The sequence below is a fragment of the Cibotium barometz genome, chromosome 3 (assembly GCF_041138505.1).
Source record: "Cibotium barometz isolate CiBa-2024 chromosome 3, ASM4113850v1, whole genome shotgun sequence".
In the NCBI taxonomy this organism is placed as follows: domain Eukaryota; kingdom Viridiplantae; phylum Streptophyta; class Polypodiopsida; order Cyatheales; family Cibotiaceae; genus Cibotium; species Cibotium barometz.
In genome coordinates this window covers 45380300-45393828 of record NC_141048.1, presented here as the reverse complement: position 1 = coordinate 45393828, position 13529 = coordinate 45380300, and the positions used below count along the sequence as shown (strand labels likewise).

At 47.5% G+C, this 13529-nt stretch overlaps 1 protein-coding gene across 4 annotated transcripts in view; it reads left to right on the top strand.

Annotated features, from left to right (window-relative positions):
- Positions 1 to 13315, top strand: part of LOC147640131 (hydrolase family protein / HAD-superfamily protein) — a 53612-nt gene extending 40297 nt beyond the window's left edge. For 2 of the 4 annotated variants that reach the window (XM_086777490.1, XM_086777481.1), the window contains exons 10-12: positions 591 to 795; positions 12591 to 12674; positions 12931 to 13315. In XM_086777490.1, the coding sequence (XP_086633616.1) occupies positions 591 to 795; positions 12591 to 12674; positions 12931 to 12993 (352 nt within the window). In that variant the 3' untranslated portion in view covers positions 12994 to 13315. The remainder of the gene's footprint in view (positions 1 to 590; positions 796 to 12590; positions 12675 to 12930) is intronic. The other 2 variants (XM_086777499.1, XM_086777507.1) reach the window with 2 other exon arrangements.
- The last annotated feature ends 214 nt before the right edge of the window (positions 13316 to 13529 follow it).

The following is a 13529-nucleotide window of genomic DNA, read 5'->3' as shown; positions in this document are numbered from 1 at the left end:
GGAGCAGCCTTTGCAGCCCTTGCTTGGGGAGGAAGGGAAACGGGTTTCCTGCTTTTGCAACATGCTTTTGTAGTTTCTTGGAAGTTATGATGTTATCCTGCTTTTGCAACATGATGGTTTCGTGGTTCTTGGAAGTTACAATGTTTTCCTGCATTTGCAACATGGTCTCCCTGGTGCAAGTGATTAGTTTGGGTGTGTGCTCAATGTGCAACTCAGGTCTTGCGTAATCGAGCTTATGCACAACTTTCGCATGTAGTTTGCAGCCATGCATCCCTGTCTAGCTTCCTTCGTAGCTGTCTAGCAGGGAGAAGGTACTATATCTTGATAGCAGTGTGGAGAATGATTTGTCCAGGCCCCTAGCCCATTGCCCTCTACGTTTAAATTTGAGCTGGAGCATGACCCTTGCTGGTAGTTCGTAGCTTCCTAATGGGATAAGGGATTAGTTGCCTGACATGTAAGCAAGCATAGTTTATGTTCACACAGTCATGCACATGTTTGTGGTGCAATTTCTTGAGAATGAACAAATGCACATATTCCTCTTTTTTGAGTCAAGATTGCGCTTTCTTGTAATAAATATGTTTTGCTGACAGGATTGGGAAGAATCCCTTGATTTACACTTCATTTGGAAAGCCAAAGGTCCCTGTTTTTCGGGGTGCAGAAACACAACTGTTGAGGGTTGCGGAGATGTTGAAATCCAGGCTCACTGCACAAGGCTCTCAAGTGAAGCTTGTAGAATTCGAGAACATATATATGATTGGAGATAATCCAGCTACAGATATTCTAGGAGCAAGGCAGGTGAAGACGTCTCATTTTTTTTCCCGTTTGGTTTCCAAGTTTGTCAAGGCTTACAAATGGTTGCATCTTCAAGTATTTTGAAGGCTTGTATTAAACATATAAATCACAAGACCAAAGCTTCTCTGGGTTAGAAGTGCTGTAAGAGGAAAATACTAGTGGGAAGCTCCCCCCTCCCCTCCCTTCAATCAAGTGCGGTACGGAACCCTCCTGCAGCCAGCCTTCTTGTTCTCTCAGCCCACCTTCTCTTTTTCTGTAGCCCAGCCCTGCCACTTCTGTCCCCTTGGGCCTGCCTTCCCATCTGGGCCCTCTTTTCTGCTGTGCCACCAGGTTGATAGCTGCCAGACCTCCCTGCTGTCCTGCATTGCAACTTGCTTTCTGACCCCCACTGCCTGCTTCCTTTTGCTTGCTGCCCACCATCATGCACTTTGCTCATCCACCCTGGCCTTTACATGCACCCACTGGTCTGCTTGGTGGCTCAGCTATGACAACGGGCTGGAGGCGGCAGCCAGCCAGGCAGTAGCAAGCGATCATCAGTAGGTGGCGCAATTGGTGCAGTGGCGGAGCACAGGTAAAAGCGCTTGTGTTGATGGTTGCCTGATCACTTGCACCACCCGGAAAAGCCGGCCAAGCTCCGAATATCCAACAAGCTGTTCCAAACTTTTTGAGTGAGGCCACCTTTAACTCCATATTTTTTTGACATTGGAGACCCTCACAAAAGAAAGGTTGATCTCATCCATGAATATAACCAGTTTGAGTGCCATGTATTTGATCTTTTTGCAAGAAAGGTATCCAAAGCCGGAATGAAAGAATTTTGAGTTCAGATTGCTATCAAAACAAGCTTATGCCACCTACAGAAGACTAGACCACCGTCACAGTTAAAAGGGGGATAAGGCCATCTGCATGGCCTGAAGGTCATATCCAACGATACGTTCCTGTCTGCCATAACAAGATGGTTCCACAATCCATGCCATGCTTTGTGTTCAACTTCTCTGCACTGAGAAGCTGTGACTAATAATCAACAGCAAACTTATATCGTGCATTTCTGAGACCACGAGTTTTTTGTGTACGTTAGTGCTATAGATCTGTGTGAATGTTAGTCCTGTAGATCTTTCTTATCCGGACAAAGAATTAAGCTTGTTTTGTTACTGGGCTTTCCATTCTTCAAGGTTGTTTTGTTAGAAGGTTGTGAAGGGAGTTGGACCCATGGCTTTGTTAGAGGCCATCACCCTCATTAGGATCTCTAATAGTAGACGGGCTTGTGGCCAACTTTGAGCTGCACTTCTTGGTGCATTCAGTTCCTTGGCTATGACTACATGGGGATTGAGTTTGACTCTAAGATTTGGCATTTGGTGTCCTTCATTAGAGCGTCATTACACCCGAGTGCCAGTGCGATTTCACTGGCTTGGCTTCAGCCTGAGACAAACCTCTCCTGGCCAAGGTTGGATTTCCTGTCACAGTCGGTTTCATCTCACAGTTGGTTTCCTTAGCCTTTCCCTAGTGATTAGTCAACACTTGGGGGAGGTAGTAGAGTCCTTTAAGACCGTAGTGTCTACAGGTTGATCATCCTTTCTCGGGAGAAGCTCCCGCAGAAAAACTTTCCCTCATCTGAATGGGGGAGGCGGAAAGGTGCGTGATGGCGCATGGAGGAAAGGGGGGGGGGGGAGGGGGCGCACAGGAGGGAAGTGCAGGGCAGTGTGAAGGAGGAGCGATGCAGCCAGGAGGTTGGCGATGGCGAGGGAGGGCGGTTGCATGCAGGAAGAGGGAAGCGGAGGGTAGCACAAAGGATAATGGAGGCAGAATGGGGGAGGGCAGTTGCACAAATGGGGGGAGCTCCAGCTCGCTGAGGATTTTGGGGCAAATCACAGTGCCCCTCCTGCTTTCCACCCTTTGGTCACCCTCGCCTTTCTTCACCCTGCCCGTACCCTTTGCCACTGTCCTCGTTCTCGCCGGTCCATGAGCTTTCACCGGTCCTTTCTCCCACCTCCTTCCCAGCATGCTCTAGGTGTTTTCGGCAAGAGTCGGCTTCTCTAGGCTTTACCCATCTAGAAGGATTCCATGGTCGTCGTGTCACCATTTGGCCGCCCATTTGGTCCATCTTCATTTCTGGTGCCACTTCTATGGCGCTGTCACTCCATAGAGGGGCCAGGTTTGTGCCATGTTCACTTGAGGTCAGGTCGATGTCTCATGTGAAAGGGCCAGTTACTTTGTCTCACATGAACGGGAGCCAGTCTCGTGCCACCTGTGTGTGACCAAGATCTTGTCATTTGGACGGGAGCTTGTATCGTGCCACCCGTGTATGGCCAAGACGGTGTCTTGTCCAGGGGATTGTCACTCCATGGAAGGACCCGTGTTTGTACCGCGTCTTCCCTATGGGACTGTCACTACATAGGAAGGCCAAGGTTTTCACATTCTGTCGCGCCAGATTCGTCTCTCTCTCTCTCTCTCTCTCTCTCTCTCTCTCTCTCTCAACTAGCACGCGTAGAATCGAAGGCTACAACCTGTACCCGATTCCGTACTTCAGCCCGTACAGCCCCTCATTAGTTGTACAGGCCGTATTCGTAGCTGATACCTGCTCCGTGCTGTTCTGCATAGCTTGTACTTGCCAGTTGCAACTGGAATATTGCTTTGCCTACACAGCAAATACCTGCCCCTACCAGTCTTGTATCTCCTGCACATGTACCTAGATAGCTATATCTGATTTCGAATGAGCAAGTTGGTGGAGCTGTTTAGCTCCACGTGGAAATGGCAAATGGCTCATTCATGCTGTAAAAACCAGGTTTTCTCCTCTCGTCTAGTAAGATTTTTTTTTTGGTGCACATTGAATCTCTCTACTCTGTTTCGTAGAATTGCCTTTGCAAATGTTTCTTTTCTCTCTCTCTCTCTCTGGGCTTTTGTGAGATCCTATGTCCCTATGCTTGCCTTGACTGTGCTCTCAAGTTTTTCAGAGCCACTGAAGGTCAGTGGGCCTGGGAATTTGGGAGCAAAGCTTTCATCTGGAGTACCAGGTTTTCTTCCCTCCGTGGTGAATCACCTTGCCAGGGATTAGTACGGGCGTGCCTATTGGTGTACGGTCCTGGAAGACCAGTGTCGTGTGTGGGTGCCTAGCCTAGTGAAGGTGGAAGACTGCCTGTGACATGGTCTTTATCAACAAATGGTTTTGTCAACGATAACATCTACAGTATTTGATTCATTTGTATTCACTCCATGTATGGAGGAGTGTGGCTTATAAGCCCTTGAAACTTGTAATCATCAAAGACTCCAAGAAATTCATATTGTATTGAGGGGGGGGGGGTCGGCCCTTTCCATCCCCAGTGGTGGTGTCAAGTTGTGCATTGTCATTTTCAGATTTGTGGATGCTTATGTTGTTCATTATTTATCAAGGCTAAGTGATCTAAGTTTGCGCATTTGTTTTTTTGGATTGTGGTTGGTCTCCAGTGGGGAGCAGTTGCATCGGTATCAGAGCCCGGTCGTCTCTCTTTTTCAAGAGAGGACACGGTGTTTTGAAATCGGAAGCAATCACATAGGCACTTGACTCAATGGACAGCCAAGGCAATCCTTTGGAAGTGCCGAATTCAAGGGGTCAATCAAGTGCCTCGAGATGATGATGCATTTTGCAGGGAAGACACAAGCCCCTTGAGAGGGTTTATGACAGTGCTTTTTTTTTTTCCAGAAAGGAAACTTCTATTAAGTATGAATTTTTTTTACAAAATGGAGATTTCACACCAAGCAAAGTGGAGATCTCAACCAATTAGGAGCCCTGTATTGCCAATAGGGTCCCGAATGAGAGGATGTGAAAAAGATACCAATGTCCCACTCTCTCGTAAACTGGCTACGCTTCCTCTCCGCAGCCCTCGAGGATCCCTGGATTCTGGCCCAGGTAGCCATAATGGTGTAAATAATATCACTCCAAATCTTGCAAAGACACTGAGAAACAAGAACGGGAGTACTCTCAATGGCCTCAGTGCATCTAGCCTTCCAGATATTCCAAGTTGAGATGCTAGGAATAATCTCCCAAGAGCCGTCTAACCTCTATGCCAGAGGGACAAAGTGTGAAAGTGGCAAATCCTGAAGACAACACTGCCGAGCAACTCCTTGCCTAACCATAATGGCCAAGCTCCTGTCAGTCCCCTCGAATCTCAGCTGAGGCCCAGACTGTGTCAACCAAATGATAGAACCAAAAGAAATGATAGAACCAAAAGAAATGATAGCATCCCTCTTAATGCTACCAAAGAGGTGTGCAATCACAGACCACAAGAGGCCTACCATGCACATCTAAGATCAAATCATTCCACAGAATGGGCTGCCGGTTAGCTTTCTCCACTGAACGTGGGAGATGTGTACCAGAAAACTCCTCAGGCAGTCCCAGGCCCGTAGGAGGGACCTAACTAGGGGGGATGAAGGGGAGCGGTGAACTGCATCCGAAAAAATAAAGCATGAGCTGAGAGTCCGGTCACCTCCGCGAACAGGGACACACTTCGTGATCTGCTGCATGAGAAAGTCCTTCCACGGCTCAGTGCCCGGAAGAAAGCCCCTAACAACAAGCTTACAAAGCAAAGCCTTACATTGCACCTCAGGGTCAATGATATTCAATCCCCCTTCCTGCTTAGGTCTGATAATGGTTTCCCAAGGAACTCTGGCCCTGGTGTGTGCATTTCCATCAAGCCTTGACCAAAGAAAGTTCCGAATAAGGCGACGAAGCTGGCCAATGCAGCCCTTATGAAAAATCCAGCACGAAGTGATAAACCAAGCCGTGGCTAGCAAACTTGGTTAACCACCAAAGCTCTAGAGGACAAGTCGAGCTTCCTCCTACTCCAGTGATGAAGTTTGCTTTTAATGCTTAAGAGCACTGGAGCAAATTGTTGTGCAGGGGAGATGTCAATGCCCATCTGACAACCAAGGTATCTAGCAGAGCATCCTCTCTCAATCCAAGTAAAACCACCATCTGTACCCCAATCTGCAAGAGGATCATCACTGATCCAAAAACCAATTGACTTATGCCAATTGATAGTAGCTCCTACTGCCAAACAAAAGGCCTCCAAGGCTGTCCGGAAAGCACATAAACAAGCATGTGAAGCCTCAAGGAACAACGCGGTATCATCTGCTAACTCAGAGTCCAAAAACTCTTCCTTCGTGCATAAAGGCTGCCTGAGTATCACAACCATAGTAGCAATGGAACGGGAACAGGAACGGGAACGGGACGAAAGCACCACCAGGGGAACGGGAAGGGGAATGAGGGGGAATGGAAACAGGGAACGACCTAGATAATTCCTAGAAATGACAATAAATCTTAACATACAATGCTCATTTATATAACCAAATCAAAGACACAGTAAAGTCTAGTGCACCACAATTTGCATGGCTAGATACTAACACTGAACAGATCTCACAAGTTAAAATAAATTAGCCCACATTATACATGACATAAGTGACAAAAAGCACAAAACGTGGCCCACGGCCTAGATAAAAGAAACAACCCAAGTCCAGAGTCCAAGCCTCAAGGTGACATGCAAATAGTAAGGAGATATCATGCATGGCTACTGCCAGTGATGCCATCAAGGAGACTATCATCTATGTCATCCAAGAAAGCCATATCATCAAGACCAACATCTGCAGCATCCAAATCTTCAACCCCATCCTGACCAGGATTTGCAAGTCCATGTGTCTCCTCATCATCCGAGGACTCCTCATCAAGCAATATAAACTTCTCTGGTTTGGGAGAAGCCATATCACCAAGCAAGCGCAAATTAGCACTTACAAAAATCTAGTCATTGGTTTTGTCCCAAATTTGTTCATCTTCTTGGATGCAACATGGCCGAACACACTCCATAGTTGCTCAATTGGAGAGGAGTTTGCACCTTGAGACAAGATCCTTACTGCCAATGATTGAAGCTGTGGTGTACGAGCCCCATAATCCTCCCACCATAAAGCAGCCCCTATCTTAAACCTATCTCTCTGTGCATCAGCCGATCCAAACCTTCCCAACTTGCTGCGATAAAATCCAAGTTGGTCTTTCACCAACCTTCGTTTATCTGCATCACGAACCTGCCTAGAAAGCACTGTCTCCCAACCATCCATCACCTCATCATCGGCCTCTTGTCCACATCCTTGGAACTCGGGATCCAAGACAATACGCAGGAGCATGCATAGGAGAATGATAACCATTCCATCGTGCTTCACATAATTCTTGAACCTCTGCATATTTCTCATCAGACAAGCCCATTTTCCCTATTTTCTCGATCATTCGGTCAGCCCCCTCATAAACCTTGCCAATGCATGGCTCCTGTCCATCTGCAATCCGCATCAAGCGCATGATCGGCTTCATCATAGCATTGATAGTGTTGACTTCATCCCAAAATGTGAAGTCTTGTATGGTTCTTGCAACCTCTATGCCGGCTCTTGACCAAGAAAGAGCCCATCCCATCCACTTATTGCATACAACCAACTGCTTCAAAGGCAAGTGCACTTTGGATAACCTCTTCATCATAAGAAAGTTATAACCAAAGCGTGTCTCTGAGTACTTCAAGAGATCCTTTTTGGGCGATCTCTTGCAGAATTTATTCAAAATAAACTGATGGTTTTGAATGAAGCTTATTATCTCCTTGCCTTTTTGAATGTGTGGATCAACCCATGGCAAGTTGCTAACATCCTTCAATAAGTTGCTCAAACAATGAGCAAAGCATGGACTAAATGTGATATGCGGATACTTGTCTTCAAGCTTAAGACCAGCTGCTCTATTTGTTGCCTCACCATCAGCTAAGAACTAAATAACATTCTCTGGTCCAACTTTCTCAATACCTTCGGCCCACTCTTCCACAAGCTGATCTGCAGTTTTTCCAGTCCTAGAAGCATCATGTGAGGAAATGAATTGCATTCTTCCTCGAGAATAAGCAACCATGCCATGAATGGACCTTTTTCGAGTGTCACTCCAGCCATCTGCAATAAGTGACATACCATTCTTTGCCCAACTTTCATGCACAGACTCTAAAGCCCATTCAATTGCAGCTTTCTCCTTTTGCAACAAGGTGGTGCGTATTGTCTCATACGAAGGAGGCTTGTATGTTGGGCCATACCGTGCAATCTCCTGGACCATTTCAATGAAATATGGAGACCTGGCAACATTGAATGCTACATGATCATGATAAAAGAACCTTGCAACAGCTGCATCTACCCTCTCTTTCTTGCAGGGATCCCAAGCTGCTCCCAAGGTTTGGTGCTTGCCGAAGCTTGCACCCATAGACTTCGAATCTTGGGAAAATGCAAAGCTCCCAAGTCCTCCATACTGTTGTCCATCTTCCAAGTGTACATCTTCCCCATGTCTACTGAAGTAAGATGCCTCAATTACCGGTTTCTTTCGTGCACATGCTTTCTCCTCTTCACTTGGGTACTTTGGCCAAAGCTCTCTACGCATTTCAGGTGTTGTCCCTGGGCATTTGTTTACTTGTGCTTTTTCATTATTTACATGGCATAGATGTGCTCTCACACGGTTTGCTCCTTCTGACTTCTCTTTGTTACATTGCTTGCATTTCCATCGTGTTGCACCTCCCTTTGATGAATACCTTTCTAGCCTTTCAACCTCGTCCCACCAAGTAGCATTCGAAGCCAATCGCTTTGAACACGAGTAAGCCATGATTCCTGCAAATTCGGGCAAAAAGTTGAATAGACTTTCAAAGTTAACCATTACAAAGAAATGAGTCCTTTTTCTATCTATTGTTTAATGGGGAGAGACTGTGCAGTCCAGATTGTGACATAGGTAATTTTTAAAACACCAAAAGTTCAAACAGAGAAAGAGAGAGAGAAGAAAGAGAAAAGCTTGCTGCCTTGCCTTGTAAAGATGTAAACTGTTGAACTTGAGTCTTGATCACTCTGTTGCAGAGGGCAATCCACGTCATCGTTCCAACGTGGGGGAACGGCAGCCCACCATTACATCTCGTGTTTCACCAGCGTTCCCTGGCGTTCCACGGTCGTTCTGCCCTTGGTCGTTCCTGACCCCCGTTTCCATCGTTCCCTTCATGCTGGCCATGGGGGAACGCGTTCCACCATTCCCTATGGGGGGAAACGGGGTTCCCCTGCTACTATGCCCACAACACCAGGGGCGGCCCGAAGAAACCTGCTCATAGCCTCAGCTACAATTAGGTACAGTAAAGGGGCGAGGGGACAGCCCTGCCTCACTGAACGGGAAATCTGAAAACGCTCGCCGCGTCCCCCCACAAGCTAAAACAGTGCTATGAGCCTCCCTGTATAGGCAGGACACCCCTGTGATCCAGTTTTGGGAAAACCCATGTGTGCCATAGTGCCCTCCAAAAAATCCCAATCCACTCTGTCATAAGCTTTTTCAAAATCAAGCAAAAGAATGGCAAGAGGCTGCTGACTAGACTTTGCCCACTCGACAGCTTCCCAGAAAGAAAAGATGTTATCAAATATACTCTTTCCTTGGAGGAACCCATTCTGTGTATCATGGATAGTCCTTTGGAGAATCGGCTGCAACCTTATACTCAAGGCTTTAGCTAAGATTTTATATGCAGATCCAAGGAGAGTGATGGGCCTCCATTGCTTGATGTCAGTCTTGTCCCCACTCTTGGGGATAAGGTGAATCAGCCCCTCCGTGAGGTATGGCGGCATCATACCCGACAACCACATTTCCTGAAGGGCAACAGTGATAGCATCTCCAATATGATCCCAAAAAAGAATAAAGAAGGCGGGAGAAAGACCATCATCCCCTGGGCATGAACCACTGGAAAGAGCATGCAGTGCGTGAAGGAATTCATCCTTTGAGAAAGGGGCATCTAGGGAAGAACATATAGCATCTGTAATGAGCGTGGGCATGCACTCCCAAACTTTCTGTCGTGCCACATCTCTCTGAGGAGAGGGCACCTCTGCAGTCAACAAAGACCGATAAAAATCTGAAGCAATACGCCTCACCTTATCAGGCTCAATCTGCACCCTGTGAATCCTGCAAGTACCTCATAGAATCCCTGCTATGGGAAGGCCTGTGTGCTGAGAAAAACTCTTTGTTGCATCTGCCACCCATTTGAGTCCAAAAGACCTCGTTCGCATGAAACGTGAACTCAGCCCTCCTGTCCATGGCCAACTGCAGCTCTGTTCTAACTGTGGTCAAAAGGTCTATAATCCAAGACGCATGTGGATGCTTGTCATGCTCCCTCTGAAGAGCAGCAATCCTACGCCTAATAGCTCTCTCCTTGTCCAGAGCCTCCTCCTTCTTGGACAAGGCAGTGCTATGATAATGTCACGGGCGTGCATGTGACACCCCCCTCTTGGATCTTTGGTATATACTTGCCCACCGCGCCCCCCCCCCCCCCCAATCACCTCTCCTTCTCATGCCCACCGCAGTACGGGTCTGTGCGCCACCTGAGTCACCAATTCTCCAACCCCATGGAGATGAAGATTGCAGCATCCCTTGTGGCTGCCCTACCTCCAGAGTTCCCTGGCGGCCAATCCCGTGTCATGGGGGAGCGAGTGGCCTTTTGGTGGACGCAAGTGATTTCTTGGAGACTTTGGCCCCACTCCGAGTCTTGGTGATCTTTCACCACTCTTGTACTGCCATCCCCGAACCCGGACAGTGGCACAACGGTCTTGTCCTTCCCCTCAGCGCCCCCAGCAGCGAGTGGGATTGCGAGACGGCATCCTCCACCATTCAGTCTCAAGCATGCATGGAGCTAGGAGGGTCAGGGCATCGAAACAGGGATGGATCCCTCCCCTCTTCGAGCCTAGAGGTGGTCCTGTTCGTTTTTCTCCGTGTGTTAGTGGCAGTACCCCTTACCCCAACATATTGCTACCTTTGCTGTGATGGATGGTGCCCCGAGTATGCATACACTAGAGCTCAGTGGGCCTTCATGGAAGGCAGGATCAGGGCTCACCTAGCTCGCCTCCGGTCCTGAACAGACAGTGACTACTCCCCCTCCAAACTGTCTCCAAAAACCCTCCGAGCAGAGGGTGTGCCAAGCAAAACTTACTCCGCCCATCCTAAGCCATGCGGATTTTCTTCTGGAACGTTCACGGATGGGTGGGCCTGGCTTTCATATAGCTGGAGAGGGGTTCTTCATCAGGAGCTGCATAGAACCGTAGTCAAAGGCTCAATGAACGTTCTTTTCCTTTAGGAAGCCTTTCAACAGGACGTACCCGTAGATGGGGAAAGTCCTGCCTAGGCAGAGTCACACCTTCTGGCTGCCCGCTTTTGGTCCATAGGGGAACCGGGGGGGAGTGTGGATCCGTCTCAATGAGCAATTGCTTCTTTCAGTTTTGGATTCAGGCACTATTGTCCAGGGTAGAGCCGAGTAGGTGATCATTAGGATTGGGGAAGACCGTGTGGGTCTCCTCAATATTTATGCTCCCATTAGGGTGGCGGGGCGGACATAGTTCTGGATACAGTTGCAGCATGAGCTTCCTCTTCTAGATCTGATAGGAGGATGCACGGACCAAACCTTCCTGCATTGACAGATTCTATGTGGATGAGTGGGCTTGCAGCCCCAGGGGCACGATTGGCATTATTGCAGGCATCACTCTCTCAAACCATGCCCCTGTTCTCCTTCGCCTAGAGGAATCCTGGAGATCAGAGGGCCAGCAGATTGTCCACACCCCGGAAAGCTTGATTCAGGATCCCGAGATTGGCAGGCAAATCGAGGAGATCTGGGAAGCATTCTCTCTCAAGCAAGGCTCAGCTGCAGCGGATCTAGACTTTGGCCTTGGGGAGATGAGCAATTTCCTACAGACGGCTATCTCGTTTCGAGAACAAGGGAGAGAAGTCTTCACAGGAGCCTTGAGGAGAGGAGGGTGGAGTTCCGATCCCGATCGTCTCTCTGGACTCAGGCAGGAGACTGGTCACTTCAGATTTTTTTATGCTCTTAGGCCCCCCACCATTGCAGAGATGGGATCCGTAGGCTGAGTACAGTTGGTACCATTGAGTCAGACCCACCCCACATTCGTGCCTTTTCCACAGTTCTATAGAGAGCTTCTCTCGGCTGGGGTCCCCTCACCCCACGGATTGACGCAGGGAGAGAAAAAGTGAGGTGGCTCCCCAGGATTACAGAGTTTATTGAGCTCCCCTTTTTCGCTTGACGAGCTAAGACCGTGTCTCTGAAGTATCTCGCAGATCTAGAGCTGCTGTGTGGAGGGTTACCTCGGCCTGGTAGGCCTTGGCCGTCGAGCTCACTGCAAACTGGAGTGCTCTCTCTAAAGTGGCACCTGGGAGGTGGAGTGGCCGAGGTGGCTGTAGTACCATCAATGTGCGCTGCCTGGTCCGTGCGGTGAGGTCATCTGAAACTTTGCCCCTTGTGGTGGTGCCGAGCACCCCCATCCTGGGTCAAAAGAAAGAACCTGGTGATGAGGGGCTGTGAGGTATCATGGATCTGTGTCGGTCGGGTGAGGTCATCTGAAACTCTGCCCTCCGTGGTAGCACCACGCATCCCCATCCTGGGTCAAAAGAAGGAACCTGGTGATGAGGGGCTGTGAGGTATCACGGATCCGTGTCCGGCCCTCTCTGCACAGCTGATCACTGCATTGGTACCCATGTCTCTATCTAGAGCTGATATGAAGCCACTCTCAACTAGCGGATCACTATCCGCATGGCATGTGACTTGTGTTGATTGAGACACTTGGGTTTCTCAATGAATCCAATCTTGAGAGAGTTTTTTCTACATGGTTGGCATTCAAGAACGGAGTGTTTGAGTGAATCAACCTGTATTAACTAGGGTTCAAATAGTAAAGCTTTCAAAGGGTTGTTTCAAGATCTAAACTTGTGGTAAGTAATGGTAAGAGATTTATTTTCATTTTTTTCTTAGGCTGGGAAACCTTGGTTTAGCATTCTTACAAGGACTGGCTGCTTTAAAGGCAAGGACAACCATGAGTTACATCCAGCAGATCTGGTATGATTTTTATAGACTTGTTTTGTTTTGATCATGTTGTCAACCAATCAGACAAAATTGATGATAATGCACTCAGATATAAACCATGTCACCCTATCACCATAGGGTGCAATATAGATAAAAACATATATGTATACATAGATATATACATGCATGCATGCATACATACATAAATGTGTGTGTGTGTGTGACAAAAATAAAAAAAGCAGCAGCAAATTCGAGTTATAACAGCAAGCTTGCCTTTTGACTGATGTAGGTTGTGGACAATGTCCAAGAGGCTGTACGATTTATTCTGAAGAAACATGATCTAGATGTTTGAACATGGGTACCATGTTGAATTCAAAGGAGAAAGCATCTGTGGCTTGTAACTGACAATTAATTCTTTATTAGGCATATAAAACCCAATTCTGACTTTGATGTGCCCATTACTCTTGCCACCCAAAATAGTAATCACCTAGAGACTAAAGTGAGCACCCAAATATATAGCGATTTTTTTTTGACATCTCCTGAAGATTTTGTTTCGAGAGCTAGCAGAGAGCAAGCACCTTCTTTCTCTTTCAACTATTGTATCACATGCCTTATCTTGTTATTTCTGCAACACTACCTTGTTATTCTTTCAATTGTTGTTACCTTGTTGGTTCCTCAATTCTTTTACCATGTGTTACCTCATTATTCTCTAAAGTTTTTTATAACTTGTGCTACCTTGTTTATCTTATGGGTCGGCTTATGGGACCAGTAGGTCCACCCAAAGCCTTGACCTTTTACTATACCTCTTGGAATACTCTCAGAACAAGATATGGTAAAGATCTTTCTGAATGCATTTACATGTAGACCATGTGTTTAAGCTAAATAAGA